This window comes from Channa argus, chromosome 20, assembly GCF_033026475.1.
Source record: "Channa argus isolate prfri chromosome 20, Channa argus male v1.0, whole genome shotgun sequence".
In the NCBI taxonomy this organism is placed as follows: Eukaryota; Metazoa; Chordata; class Actinopteri; order Anabantiformes; family Channidae; genus Channa; species Channa argus.
This window is the reverse complement of record NC_090216.1, coordinates 11,561,428-11,585,460: the sequence shown is the minus strand read 5'-3', so window position 1 is coordinate 11,585,460 and position 24,033 is coordinate 11,561,428. Positions and strand designations below refer to the sequence as shown.

Below are 24,033 nucleotides of genomic sequence, written 5' to 3'. Positions count from 1 at the left end.
TTTCCGTGTCTCAGTCGATGACATCATTGTCTGAGAGCACATTACATCACCCCTTCCCAAGCTCTCTCTCTTAAAGACAGCACCACCTTATGTTTACTGAGCCACTAACACATACATGCACAGACACAGGAACCCGCTTATCTGTTTACAAATGTTATATCAAAATCCACATGCATATTAACAAAAGACTTTGTGAGATTCCATTTTACGCATGAACCGGTGAATTCATATTGGGAGAATGTAAATTAAATTTAGAACAGCACCCATAGAAATGGCCAATTCCACAAATGGATTAAGGAGCTGCAAATCATTAGATGTAATAACAATGGCTTTAAACACATTCCTGCCATTATTCAGTGTCATTGTTGTGCTTCCCCAACCATACTTTTTATTTTAGTTTGTTTTTGGCATAAAGTACTCGTATTCCAAACAGACAGAATGTAATCAGAACAACTGTGATTTATGGAGGCTGCTTCCATATAATTATTTCATATAAAGTTGGACCTATTTTATAAGTATTAAATATTGTGTTTAATGGTCTGACGTGGGGCCTGCAGTGCATCACCTCACACTTTTGCATTCTTCTGCACGAGTGCACTGCAGATATAAAAGGTTGTAATTTTTTAAAATAATTTGAATGTTATTTATCATATTTGCTGCTTTAAATGAGTGAACGTGGATTCAAGCTGCACTTGACAAACACACAAATTGGGTGGTTTAAAGCAGGGTCTGTGAGTTAGTTTGCACATACACTGTTTAATTAATCAGGTGTTTGATTGGCCTGCGAGTACCCAGGAGTGCGTGCCGCGCGCGTAAATCACAGAGATGCGGAGAATGCTGAGAGAATGTTTCTTTAAGACCCATTACCTTCGAATCCGACAGAGGGGGAGTCTGTGGTAAGGTGGCGTATCGTCTCTCTCCGCGTCCCCCTCCGCGCCGTTTACATGTGGAAAAGAGAGAGAGGAAGAAAAAAAAAACAATTACACTAAGCTGTACTCTGGTTTCGGCTGAGGGGTACGGACACAGAGGCATGATCCGTGGAGATGGACCTAAGGAATATTTAACATCAAACATGGACACTACAGGCTCCCCGCGATGACTGTGGTAAGGATGCAACTTCACACCGCCCCATCGCAACCCACTTTCCACTGAGGAGGATGATAGTATTCATTTGGAAAACGCAGGGGGGGCATGCACTAATGTAAGCAAAAAATGAATGTGTGCATGCATGTGTGTGATAACAAGTAGGGTATCTAACACTGTGTTGAGGATTGAGGGGGGCTGGTAGTGTATGTGCATATATGTTTGCTTGTGTGTGTGTGTCTGTGCGTGTGTGTAAAGGGGGGGGCGGGGGGGGGGTTTGAACAGAAGCAAATAGGCTCATATTAGATGCAAGGCTTGGTGCCTATGTCAGTGTCAGGCATTGACAGGTGTGTTGGCAGCACACAGCACGATTTATTTAGGGCGCGCTCGCTCGCTCTCGTTTGCATACAGTTAGGTGAGGTGATAGCTACTTGAGAGAGAGAGAGAGAGAGAGACATAGTGTGTGTGTATGCTATATTACCTGAATACATCTTGTAATAATCACAGCTATAACTAAGCTCTTTGTTGGTAGCTCTGGAGTCACTGCTGTCACTGGGCCTATGGAGTGGCTTATAATTCCATAATGTCTGGGGAAGGCAGGCCCATTACTGAAAATCTCTGTCGACTTGAATCTTTGAGGAGCAGACGAGGATTTATCTTTTCTTGTTTGCTTTAATTGCCATTTTTTTCTGAGACCACTCCAATACACAGCTACCAAGCTTTTTACTACAAGAATGTAGATCTCCGCGTGCGTGCTCGTGCGCGACCGTGCGCCTATCATCGAACGGTCTTTCCTCCCATACATCCAGAAATGGAGGTAGCCACAGACTAGTCGACCTGTCATCCATGGAGCCTCGTCATTTTCCCATTAGTCCGATATGCAGTGTGGATGCCAGTGCAAATAAAAGCGCGTTAGTCTGGATGCTGGTGATTTCATTCCCTCTTCCCAGCTGCTGACAATCACTTATCGATTCCAGTGATGCGTTTCTTGCCCAGGGGGTACCGTTTCATGGTACTAGGGGGGAGGAGGAGAAAGAGAGAGAGGAGCATTCATTATAGTTGCTATATGCTCTGCCTATATTGAAATGCCAAGACTTCATCTGACGTGCATGGATTCTTGATTCAACATTTAACTGGGTCTAAAACCCCTTCTTGGAGACCCCTCTCTCTCTTTGGTTTTCCACGTCGGCGGCTGTGGGAGCCTGCAAACCTCTCTCACCGCCCCAGTGTCTGGTGGGAAAGAGATGTTTGTGCTGCTCTGCCTCTCTTCCCCTCTGTCTTTCACACACACAAACACACAGGGGGCTTTCAGATTTCCCCTTTGCCCATTTTTTTGGAGACAGGGAATCTTTAGTAACGTGATACACCACTTAATTGGGGGTCTTGCCCTAATTGTTCATCTGGCAACCAGATAGTATAAAAGCAGCCAGTCCACTGTATGATGATGTGATGGTGGTGGTGGTGATCATGTGGGTATCATCATATGAAAACATAGACACTAACGCACACATGTACACACAAGACTTCAGTGTGGCAACACTGTGACATGAGCTCACCCATTAGTCCCAGTGAATCACATGCAGCTACTTGCATAATGGAGCTGTACTGTAGAGTTATATTATAGAAAAATATAATTAGTGGCTCCTTGTTTTTCATGCCTGCTCCCTGCCAGTCCCGTGTTCTCCCTGATACAGCAGTATTTCAAAGAAAGGGTCTTAAAAATGCTCATAAGTGGTAACGTTATAAGTCCACAGTGTTGTTTTAGTGCCCAGAGATTGAGTACTCTGTCTTGCTGTCTAGTTTTTCTCACTTCTCGCTCTCTCTCTCTCTCTCTCTCTCGCACTCACAGACATACACACACACTCACACTGATATACACACAGGTCCCGAAGCCTAGTGACCTCACAACTGACGCTTGAGTTAAAACTGCAGGCTGCACAGTTGTGCTCTGTTTGTACACTGAATCAGGAATCCTTTGTTTTACCAGCACAGGCTCATTTTATGACATGGGAGAAGTACAATGAACTGCAATACATGTGTTAGTGTGCAGAGATTATTACAATACAGTATATACAACAATCTGCACCAATTACAATAGACTGTCTCTGATGTCACTGCTGTGCCAATGAAGAGCTGCTAGTAATCAGGATGAGTAATTCCAAATTATTGTTGAACGTTTTTCCTACAACCCTTATGCAACATTAAATACTTTAGGAAAAGTATTTCAAGGTGCTTCAAGGTCCTGTACCAACTCAAATTAATTTCAGGCGGATATTTTAGTAGTAGTTTAGGGTAGTTTAGATCAGAAAGTAACAATCAGAAGCTGCTATAATCTTTGGTCTACAAGAGCCCTCAGGAAAAAGTCTGAGCAAACATCAGAAGTATTTACCATAGTTTGATCATCCAGGTTAGTTTTTTAAGAGATGGACAAGTGCTGCATTCAAGTCAGTCACTCACAGAGCAGTGGACACAAAGGAAAGTTATCCCACTACAAAGATATGTTTGCCTGACACAAAACTATAGGCGCTGATCAACAACTTTGACTTGTGAAGTGTTGTGACAGAAGCTCTGATTATCAATCTAAACAAGAACCAGGAAATTATTTTTGGTCTCCCGGTGAACCTTCACCTTCCTCCAGTTACTGCACACAATACACAGATTGAACATGTTTCTGTTTATAAATAACAACGCATTTACTTTCTTAGAAGACTGATCATCATCAGTTTGTCAAACTGCTGAATCAGAATTTGTGTTTTAAGTAGGCCTCAGTGATTAAATATTAAGGATCACCATAATTTATGCCTCTGGGTTAAAAGTTCAAGTCTAAAATTTGATGATGTCAGGACATCAACTTTTTAAGCCCGCCCCTTCTCCAATGTGCAGAGTGTGATGATGACACAGTTTACTACTATATGTGAAGGCATCAATGAGGCAGATGAGTTGAATATAGCACATAAATCTGATTTCATTTGTACTAAGAAAATGCAGTCAGTGCCAGTGAAGTCTTGCCTCAGTGATTATCCATCAGTGGAGCAGGAAGAAAAGTAAGTTGTTTTTAGTGGGACAACCAACGAGGATGCCAAGTGCTTCAGCCAGCTCACCAGCATGAGCAGCTAATGCAGAGCTGTATCAGGCTTCCATTTACCAGCTAGCAGTACCCATCTTTGGTCCTGGATGTCCATATAATATTAATTAGAATAATAAGACAACTGGCAAAACCTTATGTTCATTGTTGCTGAGGCTCATTTGAGCTAAATTAGTTAGATTTATAAAAGAGGGGGTTTTGGTTGGACACAGACTGGGCTTTATTGCACTGCCCAGCCTCACTGACGTAAAGGAGCCTGCATGGGGCACTAAATCAGTCCAAACCACTTAAAAGTATAAAGGAGAGTGCAAGCCCTTGAGTATTGTAGACCAGACAGTGAAGGATATAGGAGGAAATAAGAGAGAGACACAAGGAGCTATAATAATGTTGATTGCCTGGATCCATAGCATTTTGGCCCACAGTTTGCAGGCTGAGACTAAGACCTTACTCACCACAAAGAAAAGTAATTTAGAAATGCGGACAATTTACAACAGTTAAACTGATTAAAAGAACATTAGTGGGATCATATCTTTAGATAAAATGTGCTTGCTTAGTACTTTAGAAAAATTCAAAATGTGAACAAATGAGCATCAAGATGAGCATTTTAACTCTGCCATGACTCGCACTTAGCACTGATCTCATCAAGATCTTAATAATTGATATATTTAAGTAATATCTTGGCATTTTGAGAAATGTGCTTGCACTTTCTCAAACCTTGTAATTTCTATTTCTGTCCATTAAATATAAGGAGATGGTTAGCAGTTATTTATTTTAGTATAGCATCCAACTGTAAACAGTAAAACAACTACTATGACCTGACTTTATTTAATCCATAAATAACATAATTTATTACGATTTACTTTAATAGAAAATACATGGTTTAATCTGTCAAAAACAACAATAAAAAACTACTGACTTCTACTGCTTTAGGCAGATTTTGTTACCTTCGGACAGAGCCAAGCTATTGATCTGTTTCCTCCTACTGTATTTCCATTTTTTTCTTAGCTTACTACTGGTTGTACATATTTGAAATGGACATAAATTTGGCATCAGTCTTATCTCTTATCAAAAATGCCAATTTTCCAAAATGTTGAACAACTGCTTTGACACACACGTTCAAGCGTTTTGTTGGACAATCAATGAGTTGAACAGTCATCATTTAATTCCTGTTTCGTCGAGATGTTTCTCAGCTAGCGTGGCTCAGTCTGTATGTAACTTAAACACATCTTTCATTTCATTCACTGGATATTTACATGCTGGATTCACAATGGATGTATTTAGACTGCAATTAATCATTTTATTGGAATTGTTATCCTACAAGGGATAGGCACCAAGTGAACATATTCTTTATCAAAGTGCTATGTGCAAAGCATCAGCGGGCATTGCTGAAACATATTCATACATTCATCTGTGTTGTTGTGATAAAGTACAGGTGAAGTTTTCAGCATCTTTTCTGATTTGTCATGTACACACTGAAGTTTATTGAAGAGGATCTAATGACCTGCCTGCACTCTTTTTTTCAGATCTTACCCCTGTTGGTGTGAGAAGCTCTGCCTCGTGGACACAATTACGATCATTAACCCTCCTTTATCCCTTTCTTCCCTGTAACCCCCTCCCTTCCTCTCCTGCCGCCAATCCTAGCCACCCACATAAAGGCTTCCCCACAGATACTTCTTCCTCTTGCATAACACAGGAACACATTTAAACATTCTGATCACTTACCATGCAGGTTGGGACTTTGTGAAGGAAAACAAGGGAGGAAAGACAGAAAGAAAAGAGTCAAACATAAAGGCAATAAAAACAAGAAGATATGTAGACATGACCAAAGGAATGATATTTTTAGAAAACTGAAAGTAAAGATTTATATTTTGTACATCAAACTTTTAATACGAGCTCATAAAAACCCAAGTATTGCACGCACAATCCCCCTGTTTAGTTTTATCTATTAACTGGACTTACAAGCCACGTTCTCATGATGATGTGCGAGGTGATGCCCACCATTTCCGAGGATGGGCGAAGTGGAACTGGTGGAGGCCCCTCTTCACCTGCTGGGACAGGAGTTGGAGGCCCAGGAGGTGCAATGGGAGGAGGAGGTTTCAGTGGGAGGGAGCCTAGAGGTGGAGGAGATGAAGGGGGCAGCACTGGCAACCTGGAGTCTTTAATGGTCAACATGCTGACAGAGAGGGAGAGGCTCCTGGAGAACCTGAGGGAGACACAGGAGAGCCTGGGCACAGCTCAGCTCCGCCTCCGCGAACTCGGCCATGAAAAGGAGTCACTTCAGAGACAGCTATCTATTGCCCTGCCACAGGTAAATCTACTGTGTCTGTGTGTGTGTGTGTGTGTGTGTGTGTGTGTGTGTGTGTGTGTGTGTGTGTGTGTGTGTGTGTATGCATGTGTGTGCATGTGCATGTGTGTGCGTGTCATGAAGCAAGTTTAAGTGACAGTTTAAGTGACAGTAACTAGAAAAGACGTTAAGTGCTTCATCCTCTGCATCAGTTCAGTTTCCCTCATTAATGCTGTTCTTTCTTGCACTGGATTTATAATATTCTGGCTGTTGAGTCTTAGTTGTATCCCCAATTTTCACTTATTCTGTGATTATTTTTTTATTGTCGTTATTGGCCATGCTGTTACTGGATGATTAATGATGCTGGAAGACAACATTCATTAATGTTTTTATTTTAACGAAGATTTTACCCCACAGGTAAAGCAACATTTTTCCCCTGTATTATTTTCCCCAGCATTAATTGTGTATATCTTTTTAATAGTATATGAACAGTAGTTTACTGTCTTTGCAGCACTATTCTTGTGGTCCAATCATAACCAAAGCAGTCGGTCAATCCGATTTTTGTTAGACTTAGATTTCATCATTAATACCAGCTCTGATTATTTATAGTTTTGTAAGGAGAGTCAGAATGATATTTTTGCCGAGCTTTTATTTTCATTTTGGTGTTATTATATATAAAAATTACAAGATAACAGCATAACAACCCCATAACTACTGCTAAAATGACTGCAACCTCGAGTTATCACCTCTAGAGCTCAAATGGTGTGATTATCAACAGGAAAATAAATATTTTCTATTTTAAAAACTGTTCAATTTATATTTCATGGAAAAATTCTATATGTTTTTTACCTGTGTTGGGTTCTGAGTTGAAAAATCACTGTAAAATAACATCCTTAATTTGTGACTGTTTTCTGACATTTCATATTTCAATTGATTATTTTTTTATAATTTTAATCATAATTTTTAGGTGCTTCTTCCATTGAGATTAGAAACTTCAACATAGCAGCATTTTAAGTTTCAAATAAGCATGTGCAAAACATACTTTTATGCTATGAATATACAACAACATATTAAAGCTTAAATAAGTGAAGCGTTCAAGTTACATTTATAGAATATAAAAAAATCAGAAAAGGAATCATTCACTATAGAGAAAGGAAGGGTCTTGAATTTATTCTGTTAAACCAGTTTGTTTAATTTAATTTCTTTATGCACATTATTCCAGGCAGGTGGAACATAAATTCCCATTTCTGTCTGTCCATGTCTGTCCACACGAGGCAACAGAAGAGTTCAGATTATAATTGTATGTTGGTTTGTGTGACATACATTACATACTGACACAAGAAGGGAGTTTACATAGAGTTACATCTCTGGAGTGCAGGGTCCAAAAATAGTCCAACATATGTTGAAATTGCTGGAGCATTCATGTATGACAAGTCACTTTAATCATGACCATTCGAAACATAGGAGCAACTAGTCTTTCCCTGGTTTACAGGGAGAAAAAAAACCTGAAAGACATTTGCCAGCCCACATACCATGATTTTTTTGTAGTAAGCAACATCAGTTTTCTTCCTTTGGATCACAATAACAGCAGAGTTTTTTTTTTTTCTTGTATCAGAAATTAATATTCTAAGTTATGCTTGAGTTGAGTAAACTGGGCATGAAAATATTAAATACTCTCTGGAGTTTATGAAGTGCCTCTCTAAGAGAGGGTGGCCATCTATATAAAATTATCCTCTGCTTAATTTATTCGGCACTAAAACCTAGATTATTTAAATGATGAGAAAATAGAAGTGGGCTGAGGACAGAACCCTGAGGTTCCACAAGAACAACTGTAAGCCTGTTGGGAATGAGCCCATAGGCCCTAACCTAAAAATAACTAACCCGCTTCGGCAGACAACCCTAAACTATGCAACCTTCATATTAGCATGGTGTGAGCCACAGTATAATAGAACTCTGACAGATCAATAATGTACAGGTGTCCATGATATTGTTTTCAGAATCTCTAAAAGTAGTACACAACACACAGGAAAAACAGTTGGAAATTTATATTTCCAATTTGTAGCCTATAACTCAGTTTCCATTTACGTCATAGAAGAGTACTGTAATTTCATATAAACAAATAGAGGCCACAGCCCATAGAGATAGAGTGAGATTAAATAGAAGAGAAACAAAGGGACAAAGGAAGCCGACTGAGAAACTGACCCCTATCCAAACAAGAAACAAACCCAGAAGGCCAGGATCCAATGGACCCACTGTGTAACCATCTGTATAGATTTCTCTTTGGCTCTTTATCTTTTCCCTCCTTACAGCCACAGACCTATTTTATGTGTCTACTTTCAACTCTTTTTGAATCATAAAGCAGGTAATCCTGACTGTAAACATCTGCACATCATGGTTATTCTCATAAACACCAATTGCCTCTAAGCTGAGCCTTGGATGTGTTTTATGGAGACATACAGGAATCATTGACCATAGATTCTACGCATTTTGTTCACAGTTTTTTAAAGCAAATCATGTTAGACACATTCTCCTGTTTGCACTCTCTTTCAGCACTGTGCAGGAGTTGCAAATATATTCCCAGTGGTGTTGTAAATGACATATCGATGCTGTGTTTTTGGGTTCTCGTTTGTGCATTCCAGTGCAGAGCTATTGTGTAACAGTGTGATGTAATCCATCCATGAATGCAAGTTCACAGAGGAGGATGAGCAAGACTGAGTGGTGTTGGTGGAAACTGTGTCAGTTATTTACTTGATTATGATGTAGGTTTACATCATGTGCGTCATCCTACATGGTCTCAGGTGTTTCACAAACTGTGTTTCTGCAGGGTTATGTATATTTTTAGCATTATGTTTGCATGTGTGTGTATGCTGAGAGCAGCTAAATCTATTTACTTCACAGAGTCACTAGATTCGGCAATGTGTGGCCAGAATTTTTTTTTTCCTTTACACCCCCATTGCAGCTCAAGTGGCTGTGCAGAGACCACTTAAACGATAAAACCATACATTTGAACAGTTTGTTTTATTCTTGCCCCTGAACGCAGCTTGTGTGTTCCACAGGAGTTTGCTGTGTTGACTAAAGAGCTGAACGTTTGCCGGGAGCAGCTTCTGGAGAGGGAGGAGGAGATTGCTGAGCTCAAGGCGGAGAGAAACAACACACGTGTAAGATGTTTAGCGGCCATTTTGCCTATTAGCACTGTAACAGCCTGTGTTATCTTCCTCACCCATTGTGGGTGTGTGGGTGTGACACTGTTTGCTTCTCTTTCTTCTTCTTCTTCTTCTTCTTCTTCTTCTTCATTTCTCTTTAATTTTATCTTTTCCCATCATGACTCCGTTTTTTCTGTATCTGCTTTCCTTATCTCTCCCACCCACTCCTTGTCCCTTTCTCTACCCGGCACTCTTCTCACCACCCCGTTTCATCTCATCACTCTTAAAACCCTTCACTCCACTGCATGTTCTCTGAGCTTTCTTTTTTGTCTTTTGTTTCCTGTCTCCCATCCCAAAACCTGCAATGTCTTATTCTCTTTTTCTCCTCTTCCTCTATGCCCCCATCCTTGAAATTCCATTCCTTACCTGTTGTCTGTTCACCCCTTGTGATTCTCCTGTGACATTCTGTCGATCTTCTACCCACTCACTGGTGTAGCTGTTGCTGGAACACCTGGAGTGTCTGGTGTCTCGCCATGAGCGCAGTCTGAGGATGACTGTGGTGAAAAGACAAGCCCAGTCCCCTGCAGGGGTCTCCAGTGAGGTTGAAGTCCTTAAGGCCCTCAAGTCTCTGTTTGAGCACCACAAGGCCCTAGATGAGAAGGTGGGTCAAACTGTTGAAGGATGCCTTCACTGATACTGAACTTTCTTCTTTTGGTTCGAGTTTCAGTAGTAGATGTGAATGAATGCCATTAAAGTTTCCTCTGACTTAACTACATTCACATTAAACATCATTGGGATGATGTTTTAACATGCAAGATGGTTGAAATAATGGATTTGCAAATGTCTCAACTGCTTGATGTGCAAATGTTCTGTTGTCCAATAAGTTAGCCATGGTAACTTTAAGAATAGAGAAAAAAAAAAAAAAAAAAAAACAATTTAAATTTTATCTGAGGCCAATACAAGGTCTTAGATTGGTCAGCCCCTAAAATTCTCACTGGTTAATATAATAATTCTAGTTCAACTCAGTAAAGAAACACTGGAGAAACAGAGATGTTTGTACTGCACCCTTTGTGGAGAAATTCTGTCATGTTAAGTGAGTTGTGTTTTGCCTCCCATGAACTCCTTATTTATTATTATTATTGTTAATTATAAAAGTTTTAGCAGAAAGTTTAACAAAAATTACTGTAAAAAGGGAAACCTATTTCAGCAACTTATTCTCTTTGTTTCTTTACTCCATAGGTGCGAGAGAGGCTCCGTGTGGCCCTTGAAAGGGTGTCCATGTTAGAAGATCAACTTGCAGCATCTTCTCAAGAGGTAATGTCTAGTGCAAATTATTTTCTCCGTGTTAAGGATACTAAAACCCAGTGTGAAAAAATTAAGAAACCAATAATTTGCATTGTTTGCCCATTGTGCCTCCCTCTTTCCAGGTAATCTCTTTAAGAGACCAAATTAAAAGACGTCAACAAGGGGTGGACGGCGGGAAAGATGTAAGGGAGGGTTACATGCATGTTGGTTCCAGTTGTTTTTGTGTACAGTATGTGTTAGCATCCAGAAACTCAGTAGAAATTAGATGTATGGGTACAATGGTGTGTCAGTGTTATTTTTACTCATCCGAGCTCATATATATTTAGCTGTAATTGTAACTGATTCTGACTGTTTCTATGTTGTCATCATTTCAGCGACTACCCAATGGTCCTTCCTCAAGCCTGGAGGATGGTGAGCTGGAAAGACAGCGAGAGGGAGAGATAGAGCGACAGAGAGCTGAACTCTCCCAGCTGAGGGAGAGACTGGCCCTCATGTGCCGGCAGGTGAGAGTGTGTGATCATGAATATATATAATAGTGACGACCAATATGTGATTTGAAAGTTTAGAGTGGGGACGTTTTTCAAAAGCAAGGACATTTTGACCATAGTTACCATTTGATGTTGAAATTTTATGTTTAATTAAGGCCCCCAAAGAGATTCTTTCAGTAAGATTAAATATCTACAAATTAAGCAGAGTTAAACTATAAAAAGAAATGTCTTTGGGTATGATTTATTAAGAGTCCAACTCGGTCCAACTCGGCTAATCTGCTTCATCAGGACCATGTGATTTGATTAGATTAGATTAATAAACAGTCTCACTCTTCTCCCTACATTGTGATTGAAATCAAATGTTGTCAAATTAAAACTGCTGCAAATGTTCAAATATATTATTATTTCAATTTTATAATTATTGCAATTTGGTGTCTTGCAAAAATTCTTTCTGATTAAAGCTACACTTTGTAAAGTACAGTAAGTCTTATGCTACAAGTATAACCTTAAATAAAACTTAAAATACTAACTAACTGATACTGTATCCACCTTCAGGGTCTGAATATGGTGGCCACAGTGCAAATTTGTATGAATATGTTTGAGTTAATACTTGTATGACTCTTCATTGGTGACCAAGTTCAACTTTAGCACTCATTCATTTTTAAGGCTATTATTAGGATTTGGTTGAAGTTAAGGTTTAGCTTAAAGCAAAGGTTGAAATTAGTGCTAATGAAGGTTTTTGGGTAGGTTAGCATTGCAGATTGCGTGTTCTGTAGTCAATAAAAGCATGTGTGTATTGTGCTCAATGAGTAAATTTGAGTGTTTCTTTTTTCAAATTGAGATTGTATAATGAACGCTGGCTACTATAATGGGGTACTCCCAGGGTACTCCATTAAGTAATGCCAAGCCATTCCACAAGCATTAACAACAAGACTGGAATTTGCAGTATATGCAGTGCTTGTACTGGGATCCCGCTTCCATCTTGTGGTTTGTTAGATTATTACAACTGCATTTAAAAGCCATGATTATGCTGTATATTGAACAATAAGACGCCATTGATTGAATGTATTCATAGACACACTACATGCAGCACTGTGTGACAAAGTGTTGTGCAATGGCTCAAAAGTATTTATATGAAAATGACTGACTGGTGAAATGTTTTGCTGTACAACATCCAGATTGTCTGGTGAGAGGATAAAAGGATCGAAGAGACAACTGAAGACTACAAAGAGACGCATTCTGTGTATTAGATGTGTCAAGTCTGCCTGTTACACATATGTCAGTGGTGCCTTTGTAAGAGTCTAACATTGACCAGACACACATTTGTAATCTATCACCGTCGTATGTATTTACACTTGGTGCTGTGGCGGTTAGCACTGACTCACGTACGTTCCATCCGCGTCATATTTCGTCCCTGTGTATTGTCACGTCAGGTCGGAGAAATAGAGGAACAGCTTGCAGCCGCCAGGAGGGAGGTGACGAAGTCGGAGGAGGCCAATCAGAAGCTCCAAAGGGAAGTGAAAGAGGTCTGTTGGGCCAATCTGTCTTTTCCTGGCCAAGACCCTGAGCTCCCTTACTTCCCGGGGCTTCAAGTATATATTTGAACACAAGGGTCATATGTTGTAGTACTATAATGCATTATTTTGGGGGATAGGAAAAGAAAATGGAGTGAAATGAAACAGTTATGAGGTGGATCTTGGCATGAAGTTGTTACCGTATTAGCATCAATAAATGTAAAATCATTTATAACAGACTCCTACAGCATTTGTACAGCAATGTTTTACTTAAGTAGCCGACACGCATCAAACACATAAAATGTCTCACATCTTGACAGTTATCACAGTTGACTACTGTTATCTCACATTTATTATAAAGGTTTGTCCTCTATCTTGTATCATCCTGTTTCATGATGACTCCTTTAGGCTCTGTGCCAAAGAGAAGACATGGAGGAAAGGATTACAACACTGGAACGCAGGTGTGTTGGAGAAATCTAGTTCCTTGTTGTAGTGAGGGCTTACTTCTTTTTTCAGCTGTAATATACATATCAGATGGACCATATGTTTCACTTGGCAGGTTTGGCTGGCAATGTGTTGCAAAGGTGTCCTTACACCTCTTTATGCAGTCTACTGTTGTTTACACGATAAATTTGCATTGTTTAGAAAGCAGCTGTGTATGTAGAAGGCAAAAGCTGGCTTCCTGTTACACAGTCTGTATTACAGCGTTTATTGTTATTGAGTTTCCTGTCACATTTATTTCCCATAGTAACTGATGCAAAATACAATGAACCAATAGGCGTCTTTGTCTATAAAATATGCCCATTTGTATAAAACTTTTTTTTTAGGTTAGATAACTTATAGTTATATAGTTATAACTATATAACTAAATATATTATGTTGCATTATGTTAATTTGGTCAACATCTTAAGCACATCCTACATTCAGTGGTGGCTCTCTGTTGCATGCAGGTACCTCAGCGCCCAGAGGGAGGCGACCTCTCTCCATGATATCAAAGACAAGCTTGAAAATGAGCTGGCCAGCAAAGAATCCCTGTACAGACAAGTAGGAGATGTTTAAATAATCTCACATTCAGCCACAGAAAAAAGAAGGCGTTCTTGTTATGTGTTTGTGTCTGTGTCCAGAGTGAAGAGAAGAACAGACAGCTACAGGAACGTCTGGATGAAGCCAAGCAGAAGCTCCAGCAGACTCTGCAGAGGGCAGAGACATTGCCTGAGATTGAGGCTCAGCTTGCTCAAAGAGTAGCTGCTCTCAACAAGGTATTTGCATCCAGGGACTAAACAATACTGTTTTAAGGTTGGATCTATTTTAAGTTGCGTTAAGATTGTACAGCATAATATACAATAAATGCTGTCACAGCTGTTCTCTGTTCATAGTCAGCTTCTTTTGAAAAATCTCTTTTGATTTGGATCTCTAAGCTTACATATAACAGAAGGGCATTGGGAAATATGTCCTATGTGTCTCTTGTTAGGCAGAGGAGCGACATGGAAACTTTGAGGAGCGACTACGGCAAATGGAGGCTCAACTCGAGGAGAAGAACCAGGAACTACAGAGGGTAACACCATCTTGCTTTACTTTGCTACATTCCCCATTATTATTAATATTTGTTCACTCTTGTGCACCTACGTTCTTATGGTCTTGCTTCATTTCAGGCGAGGCAGAGGGAGAAGATGAATGATGAACACAACAAACGCCTCTCAGATACAGTGGACAAGCTCTTGTCCGAGTCCAATGAGAGACTACAGCTCCACCTCAAAGAGAGGATGGCAGCACTAGAGGAGAAAGTAAGGAGAAGACTGCAGTATACTGTCTGACTTAGTGACAGAGTGGAAAGTTAACATGGTTAAAAACTATTCTATTCTTTTCTGCTAGAATGCTCTTTCAGAGGAGCTGGCTAATATGAAGAAAATCCAGGATGATCTTCTAGCAAATAAGGTATTTGTTTTTTCCTAAATTCTGTATGTAAAGAGTTAACACAATTTATTAATGTTGTGCACTGTTATTAGCTTTCTTACGGCTAAAGAGACATTGTTGCTGACTTTTTATGTCTAAAAGGTTGACAAAGCTTATAGTAGGGATTTTATCCTTTGTTCCTAAAAACGTTAATAATTGCACTTTTCCCTACAAATGAGATGTTTTACAAAAGTTATTTGACTTTTTTTTTTTTAAGTAGCTCATTGTAGCTTTTCTCCTCTGTATTTTAGGAGCAGCTCATTGCTGAGCTGGAGAGAATACAACTGGAGTTGGATCAACTGAGAGGCAGGCCTGGCTCTTCTTATTCCAGGTTAGCCACAATAAACCTTTAAGGAAATTGGTTTATACTTGTACTATTTCCTATATTTTGTGAATAGAAAACAAGTTTGCCAATGGTACTTTATGCACTCTGCTGTGTCTGGCCACAAATCTTTGCTTGTTTCCTGTTTAGTTATATGGTACTTCAAATAATTTCTGTTTTAAAAAGTAAATATTCACTGTACCTAGAGGATGTTGTTCTAGCTAACAAATAATACAGTATTATCCATATGAATAAAACACTTTAAATATGGTTTGTTTTTCTAGAGAAAACTTTTGGTTGTAATTTAACTTGCAGAAAATGGGGATAATATGATGCACAAGTCTGTGGCATAACAAATGAATTCTGAATCTCACCACAGGACAGGCAGCGTGAGCTCACTTCCCTCAACCCTTTTTCGAAGATCTCTTCCAGGCAGCGCCTCAGAGCTGCGGTACCCCCAGGGTGGAGGCTCACTCCCGGCCGGCTATGGCAGCTCCTCTAGTGGAGTAGTAGTCAGGCGGGCGCACCGCGGCCGGTGGGGGCCTGCCAGAGACGACAGTAACAAGGTGTTGGTCACAAGCTGAGATAATCTGGATGATTGTGATAATGGTGTTGGATGACAACATTTTGTGCACCCTTACCACTTATTTATCCCTTGTTCCAGTATGGAGAGTGGGACAGCGGCACTATGCTGGGTCCTGGGTTTGAGGGAGGTGTGGAGGGAAGCTGCTCTGATGACGAGGACGACAGAGAAACTCTGTTTGGTTCGGAGCTTCTCTCTCCGAGTGGACAAACAGATGTGCAGACATTGGCCATCATGCTACAGGAACAACTAGAGGCTATTAACAAGGAGATTAAGTAAGTTTGTGTCAATTTACAGCATGACCCTGAACCTTTGACCCAAAACTATTGTCAAATATTCTTTTTTCCTTCTCCTCTTTTCTTTTCCACTTCTCCTAGGCTAATTCAAGAGGAAAAGGAGAGCACAGAGCTGAGAGCAGAGGAGATTGAGAGCCGGGTCAGCAGCGTAGCCCTCGATGCCCCACCTCTTCCACCTTCCTCACTTGGAGGACGAGACAGTGTTGGGAGGGGCTACATGACTCCCTCCATCACTTCCTCCACATTGGCATCGCCCTCGCCGCCCAGTTCTGGACACTCTACCCCACGCTTGCCACATTCCCCTGCCAGGGAGACTGACAGACAAGTACTGTGTCAAAGGACAACTTGCAGAGTAGACAGCCAATTGCAAATTAAAGTTTAATTGATGAGAAGTGTGTAAATCTAAGAAATTCTTTCCACCCTGCAGAACAGCAAAGATGGTGAAGAGTGCAGAGCTCTTGCCCTTATTGACTCCACCCCTCCCCCAGTTCCTCGAGCCCTACGTTTGGACCGAATGACACACACTCACCCAGGAGCAGGCCTTGATGACCACCGTGAATTTCGCAGGTACAGCGTTCTCAAGAACAGTTTCTGCTAGACAGTTTTTTGGCTCACACAAGTCTTCAAATACACAAAGAGTCTCTGCCGGTTTTACTGTTCATCCAGTTTTTGCACTCTCTGTGTGTATGTCTAGTCTCTCTGCTGATGGTACCACTACTGCGAGCCAGGACTCCCTCCACAAAGCCAGCAAAAAGAAAAGCATTAAGTCATCTATTGGTCGTCTATTTGGCAAAAAGGAAAAGGGCAGGATCGGTGCACCTGGTCGCGAATCTGCCTCACTGGGTCTGTGAATATTTTCCTAGTATCCTACTTCACAATTTATCATGTTGCAGATGAACAGTGAGGTGGATTTATAAAATAACTATGACTTTTTACCTTTGACCTGTCCAGCCTCCACGCCCTCCGATGACCTGGGTTCAGCTGACCCACTAGGTCTGGCTAAACTTGGGACTGGAACAGTGGAAAAAGACAGGCGTAGCAAAAAGAAGTGAGTTATGTTTCCACTTATTTCCTGTGCTTTACTCAGACCTTTGAATTCTCCTGTAGTTGTCAGTCAAGGGATACTAATGGAGCATGACACTAAGGGCTGTGCTGGTGGTCTTCATTTAAAAAAAAAGCATGCCCCTGTGGCAATACAAGACACAAATGTCATAATATTTGCCATCTCGAGTTTAATAGGACACAGTTGTAAGCTGAGCTATAAAGAAATGAATCTCTGTCAAACTTTTGTTTTCCACTGTCCATGGCCAGGCACGACCTGTTAGAAGAAGCTTGTCGTCAGGGTCTGCCTTTCGCTTCATGGGATGGCCCGACTGTCGTTACATGGCTTGAGGTACATCGTGGCACACACTTTCCTGTTAAATGGAAGGCTCTGCTCAGTTCACCTTATGAATAGTCTGAGATTGTTTCTCTAAGCTGGTTTTAAGTACCCATAATAAAATGGTACATCACACACACACACCTCCACTAGGAATTAATTTTAGCACTTGTTAATGGTTAGCTACACTGTCTGTATGCTCCAAAAAAGCAAGTACCACCTAAACTTTGCTTTTTGTCACATGAGAGTGTGTAAAGTATTGACATTACAAGTGTCTTCTTCTCTCTGTTTGCCCAGCTGTGGGTTGGGATGCCAGCTTGGTATGTGGCAGCTTGTCGTGCCAATGTGAAAAGCGGTGCCATAATGGCTAACCTCTCAGACACAGAGATCCAGAGGGAGATTGGCATCAGCAACCCTCTGCACAGGCTCAAACTCCGCCTGGCCATCCAGGAAATGGTCTCCCTTACTAGTCCGTCTGCACCTGCAAGCACTCGCTCTGTAAGACTTAGTAAAAAAAAAAAAGAACAAGCATGTTCTGTGTGTCCCCAAGTCTACACAGCTGGAGTGTTAAATTCATATATTATGTCAAGTAAGGAGACTGATTTTGCGCTTGTTTCATGTCATTACAGTCAACAAGTAATATTTGGATGACACATGCTGAGATGGAGTCTCTCACTGCTGCCACCAAGCCAGTAAGATGGATAATTATATTAAATATAAAGAGAATTCTATATTTCATGGTGTCAATTTATTGTAATTACATAATAACTCATCTTCTTCACACTTCAAACAGTATATATTACATAAAACATATCCCACATTGATAAGCTTTTTTTCTTTTTCTTTGTCTCTGATTAGGCGTGTTTGGCTACATCTTTCCCTTGCTATTCCCTCAAAATCAGTTTTGAAGTAGTGTTTTTTCCGACTAATTCTTACTCACTAACAAAACGTTTCCTCCTTCTCCCTTCTCCTCTCCATTCTGACCGTAACACATACACAAACACACTCCACTCCCCCCTGATCTTTCCCTGTCTTTGCAACTCTCTTTCCCTTTTTCTTTAATTTCTTTCCCTGAACCACAAGGAGCAGAAGGAGTTCAGCTGGGATCAGGTAAGTTTATGAGTGCACCATTAGGCCTCATATATTACAGCAAATTACTTACTGAAAGGCTAAAGCAGTCAGATGTTGGGGAAAGGGGAACGTTCAGTAACATACAAATCTATTACTCAGCAGAATACATTTTAAATGACCTAAGATGTTTCAAATCACAAACATAATTTACTAAGTTACCTATAGTGACCCAATGTGTTACCGTATAAAGACCCTTAGAAACGATTCTATGATTCTGGTTTCTGATTTCTATAACTACATTCTTACTCTATTCGGATTCGGGCTATTTGTAAAGATATATTTAGAGCAATATAAGCAACTATGGGTGAATACAATGTGATAGACATGACAATAAATAGCATGTTAGTTAGTTTTAATTAGTCTGATCAGGTGCAGCGCATCTGTAACTTCCTAATACATTTAAGAACTGACTAAAGAGAAAAGGTTGAATTCCTACAAAATAGCACTGCTAAAGTTGCAGTATAACTGACCTGTTAAACATTAGTAAATGTACAGTAACTGTTAGAAACCCTGATGAAGGGTGCCTAGTTGTACAGTAGCGTAAGATCAGTCTATCATACATTTAACTTTCAAATGTCTTAATCTTATTCTAGAATTTCCACACTTACCAGTGATGCATCATTTGGCAGAACTGAGGGATGTTTTACATAACTTAAGCCCAAATATTTAGCTATTTTTCTTTTAGTTTAAGCAAAAATTTTATGTGTTATACTTTTTGTTTATATCATTGCCCTAATTGTTACCACTTATATTACAAGGAACTGGCAAAAGTATCAATAAACTAAATGTCAGACACAGCATTGTTTCATGGTATCAGTGGTTTACCATGCACCTTGTCTCTATCCTCTCACTCTCGTCATCTTCAACCCCCCACCCCCCCACTATCTTCATACTCTAGATCCTGGCTTATGGGGACATGAACCATGAGTGGGTGGGGAATGAATGGTTGCCCAGCCTGGGTCTGCCCCAGTACCGCTCTTACTTCATGGAATCACTGGTGGATGCTCGCATGCTCGATCACCTCACCAAGAAAGAGCTGCGCGGTCAGCTAAAAATGGTGGACAGCTTTCACAGGTCTCTCTCCACAAAAATCTCTGTGCTTCTTATTTTGCACCCTTTCCTTGGAACTACATATATATATATATATATATATATATATATATATATATATATTACACACACACACACACCAGTTTTGATCAAATTAGACCAATGTGTCCTTCTACAGGGTGAGTCTTCACTATGGTATCATGTGCTTGAAGCGCTTGAACTATGACAGGAAGGAACTAGAGAGAAGGAGGGATGAGAGTCAGCATCAGAACCAAGGTGAACCCTGTGGTAATAAGCAAATCTTCTCTTCAGACATGATATCAGAGCATGTTACACACACTGTATTTCTAGGTATATACTAAAGGTATATAGTAAACAGGTATTAAATACTCTTCTATGTCCTTCCCTACAGATGTGATGGTGTGGTCCAATGAGCGAGTGATGTGTTGGGTGCAGTCAATTGGTCTGAAAGAGTTTGCTGACAACCTATTAGAAAGTGGGGTGCACGGGGCCCTCCTGGCACTAGATGACACCTTTGACTACACTGACTTGGCGCTCCTCCTTCAGATACCCAATCAGAACACACAGGTAAAGCACCAGCTTTATTGTCAATGTGTAGAAGTTGATGACAGAACAATATCTTGGTAAAAGGCTTATCTCACAACAGAAAATGACATTGCCTCACCTGTTTGTTTAATGCCAAAATAACCTTTGATTTTAATTGTCTTGATAATGATCTTAAAACTCTGTTCATTTATACCTCACAGGCGAGGCAGCTACTAGAGAAGGAGTACAATGCTCTCATCTCCATGGGAACAGAAAGGAGGCCAGATGAGGTGCGACAAAGCAGACTGTCAGTAGAAAATCAATCAGGAATTCTGTTCTGTTCATTGTTACTGCCTACACTAAGACTATTTTACTTGACCACAGGGCCTTTGATCCAAACTTTGAATCTTTGCACTTTGTTAAATGTGTCATGAAGGGATAATTTATTTTCAGTGATTAAAAACAGCAGACTGAAATATGGCTTTTGCTTATAAACATAGCCTTTATGGCATCACTGAATGTACTACTGCTGGCAAATTGTTGGCGTCCCAAAATGGTTCAGCTGTGTTTACACCAGTGCTAATTGCTTAGTTACAGCGTGTAGACCTAAAAACCGTGCAACTGTAGTATATTGTCACAACAAATCCTGCTTTGTCAAATAGTACTTTGTTAAACCCCACTAATGCATAATGAATAAGACCCTGAAATAGATAGCACTGACTGTGAAGGCTAATATTTTATTGTCTCTGCAGGACGGAACAAAAACATTTACACGGTCACCTTCATGGAGGAAGATGTTCAGAGAGAAGGACCTCCGTAGTGTGACCTCCGACTCCTCAGAAACATTACCTGCCAACTTCCGTGCCTCCGCCATCTCAACCCCCTCCGTCACCCTGAGAAAAGTCCAGAGTGAAGGTGAGGAGGGACAGCACACAGTAACTCATAACTCCACTACTTTATACTTATACTAGCAAAGGACATACTTGCAAACTGTAAAAGTAGGCAGCAGAAGATGCATGCAAACCTGTGTTACTTTAACCTGATCATTTGGTTTATTTACTCCACTTGTAAGTTAAAATAATAGGGAAATGGTGAAATAGTGAAAACGTAAAGTCAATTGTTTTTTATTTAATTTAATCTTATTGGGTTTGCATGTCAGGTGAGTAAGTAAATAAATTACTAAATAACCGTAAAAAAACAACATAATGTGGGCACAATGTACGCAGGTTTAGAAATTGTTATTGTGGTGTGTAATCCATCAACATAAACATTTTGTGGTTGCGTCATTATCGTCGGGTAAGATTTGTAAGTCTGAGATGGACTGTTTTTAATAGGTCTTAGTCTACAAAATTTCATGTGGGATGTTATAGGGTCAGAGTTAAAAAACACTGAATTCCCAGCACATAAACAACCAGGAAAGTGCAGTATTACTGGATATTATTGTTATCATCTAACTTTGTTGATGCCTTGACCCTCACTTAGAGGCTGGTCTATTTATTATGATGAAATGCAGGAAATAGTCACAGCTCTAAAGTTTTTCTAAGCTACATTTTCCCATGTCTTTGCATAAGACTGATGAAATTCATGTGAAATGTTTTGATGATCTGAGTAACACGGTCCTACATTACAGGTTAATTCAATGAGTCATTGAGATAGTTCTTCAACAGTTCTACCAGTTTAAAGTTCCAAAAAGCTACCTTCATTTTAACTGACTCGTGCCGAGTCAGAAGTTAAAGTGTGTGTGTGTGTGTGTGTGTGTGTGTGTGTGTGTGTGTGTGTGTGTGTGTGTGTGTGTGTGTGTGTGTATATATATATAATTTAAGCTTAAACATTTACAAAATAAACTATAACCTTTTAAAATTGGACGTTGACCTGGAACCATTGTACAGGGTGTTACCCTCGACGACCCAGCTGCTGACTACCTACATCAGGTGTGTTCAGTCAATCAGCAGCTGGAATATACCAATTTACTTTGTCTTGCCCCAAACCACCACGATCTAAAATGATATCTTCCAGCTTCTGTCATAGACCACCTCCTGGTGGTAATTCCAGTTTGCCAAAGCTGCCTTATTATGCCCCTCTTTCCAAAACATCAGTCTTCTCTCACAAGAGCGTGTGCAGTCAACCACCTCAAGCCAGCCCAGATGTTCTGAGCAGCACCATTGGGATACAGCATGCTTAATGTATTTTATTAAAAATACATGCTTACTGTATTTTCATCTGTTTCTGGTCTTGTTACCTTAAGCAAAGCCATTTTACTCTACATTGTTAGCCTCAATCCTTTGTGTTGATTAAATAAATAGGAATATATTGCCCACAATACACACAAAATTTGCCTTATTTAACTTATTCATGCAAACTTAATTAAAATATTGTCTTCAGCAATCTTTCAGGATCCGAACAGTAAAGAAGCAAATACCATCACTAAATCTCACAACAATAAGAACTGAAGAGGCCTCTGGACTTTGGACCAGCATGTTAGCTTCATTTGTCTCACTGGGTCACAAATATACATTTATTAATTACCTTTTTACCTTACCTTTCTCTCCATCAGTAAACTCTGGTCCAAGAGGAGAGTCGGGGTCTGTGAGGACATATTCCTGCTAAAAGATAAGCACACAAGGTGAGAAAAGCACCTTCACTGAGGACTGTATCTGTAGATAAAAATAGCTTGAGTGATCAGTAAATCAAACATTGCATGTCAGCAGGAGCTTTTGCACTTTTTCAGGTGTGTTTTAATCCATTTTGCAGACCACCACCTCCAAACTAACTCAAGACAAAAAAAACATTTTTGAAGAATAAAACTGAGGATCAAAATGAAAAATGGACTCTAGACAATGACCAACAACATTCAAGCAAGACACCTCGAAAAATCAACAACACTTGAGTGAAAGATTTCTGAAAAGATTATAAAATAATGAGTGAATGTCTGTTTATCCATCTGTTCCTCTCTTTCTCTCTCGCTCTGTCTCTTTCTCTTTCTCTCTCTCACTCTCCATCTTCATCCATAGTTGTGGCATGATGCTGTTTGATTCTGTAGAAAGTGGCCTGTAGAAAGTGACCTTCGCCTCTTGTGAATTCATTCTGTTTTTGAGTGTGAGATGGCAATATTGACACAATGAATTTATACTTTTTGAATTAAAGAATGCATTCCTGTTCAGAGACCTTACAGTATCACACATCCTTTCAGGTGATCTTACTATAATAGACTGATAATAGAGCAAACTCTGCCTAGAAACATTAGAATACAGTAGAGTCTGGGGAAAGAGGGGTTCAAAGGGAGAATATAAATGTATACAGGGGAAATTAAATGTATGTTCCTAAGCCATAACAGACATGAGATGCACACGTGAAAAAGTCAGACAATGAGATATTGAGCAAAGTGCTTCATGTTAAAATCCTTTCCAAACTGGGATAAAAAGAAGTAAGCATTTGTGTTAATATGCATGCCAAAATCAACCATTTTACAGTGAACGTCATAAAATCAATCATCTAATGATGCTTGGGTCAGGACTTTGTAAAATGTGTGTATTTTATTTTTATCATTTTTTTATGATAACTGCATTCTATTGTACAGTATGTATGTGTGTGTATTAAACTGTATGTTCATTTCATACTTAGTTTTAAGACTGACTGTAATTTGATTTTAGAGTGAAAAAGGAAATATGTTTTAAATTATGGACATTTAAGATATGCTACTTCTATGTGTACATTTTGAAAAAAACAAATTGTGTTATGATTTAAATTCATATTATTGGAGAGTAGTGATGACAATTGAATATGATAACAATAATGATAATGATTGTAAAACATGTAATTAAAACATACCTGTAAAATGCTGCTGAAGGAATTATTTTGCAGTTTCTCTTACA

At 39.8% G+C, this 24,033-nt stretch overlaps 1 protein-coding gene across 7 annotated transcripts; it reads left to right on the top strand.

Annotated features, from left to right (window-relative positions):
* Positions 1-784: 784 nt before the first annotated feature.
* LOC137105620 (liprin-alpha-3-like) lies at positions 785-24,001 on the top strand. 7 transcript variants are annotated; one of them, XM_067488062.1, is made up of 32 exons: positions 795-1,104; positions 5,692-6,476; positions 9,509-9,610; positions 10,092-10,256; positions 10,835-10,909; positions 11,023-11,082; positions 11,275-11,403; positions 12,822-12,914; positions 13,311-13,363; positions 13,853-13,946; positions 14,027-14,161; positions 14,374-14,457; positions 14,555-14,686; positions 14,775-14,837; positions 15,107-15,186; positions 15,599-15,743; positions 15,842-16,035; positions 16,138-16,381; positions 16,484-16,623; positions 16,751-16,899; positions 17,008-17,104; positions 17,368-17,449; positions 17,732-17,932; positions 18,064-18,126; positions 18,518-18,544; positions 19,464-19,639; positions 19,794-19,891; positions 20,028-20,203; positions 20,383-20,451; positions 20,914-21,076; positions 22,716-22,784; positions 22,913-24,001. In XM_067488062.1, the coding sequence occupies exons 2-31, from the start codon at positions 6,141-6,143 to the stop codon at positions 22,766-22,768; spliced, it is 3,678 nt and encodes a 1,225-aa protein (XP_067344163.1). In that variant the 5' UTR covers positions 795-1,104; positions 5,692-6,140; the 3' UTR covers positions 22,769-22,784; positions 22,913-24,001. The 7 variants fall into 7 exon arrangements, 6 of the variants coding, with proteins under 6 accessions (XP_067344165.1, XP_067344163.1, XP_067344162.1 ...); XM_067488061.1 differs by having other exon boundaries at positions 19,794-19,903; XM_067488060.1 differs by having other exon boundaries at positions 797-1,104; positions 15,557-15,743.
* The last annotated feature ends 32 nt before the right edge of the window (positions 24,002-24,033 follow it).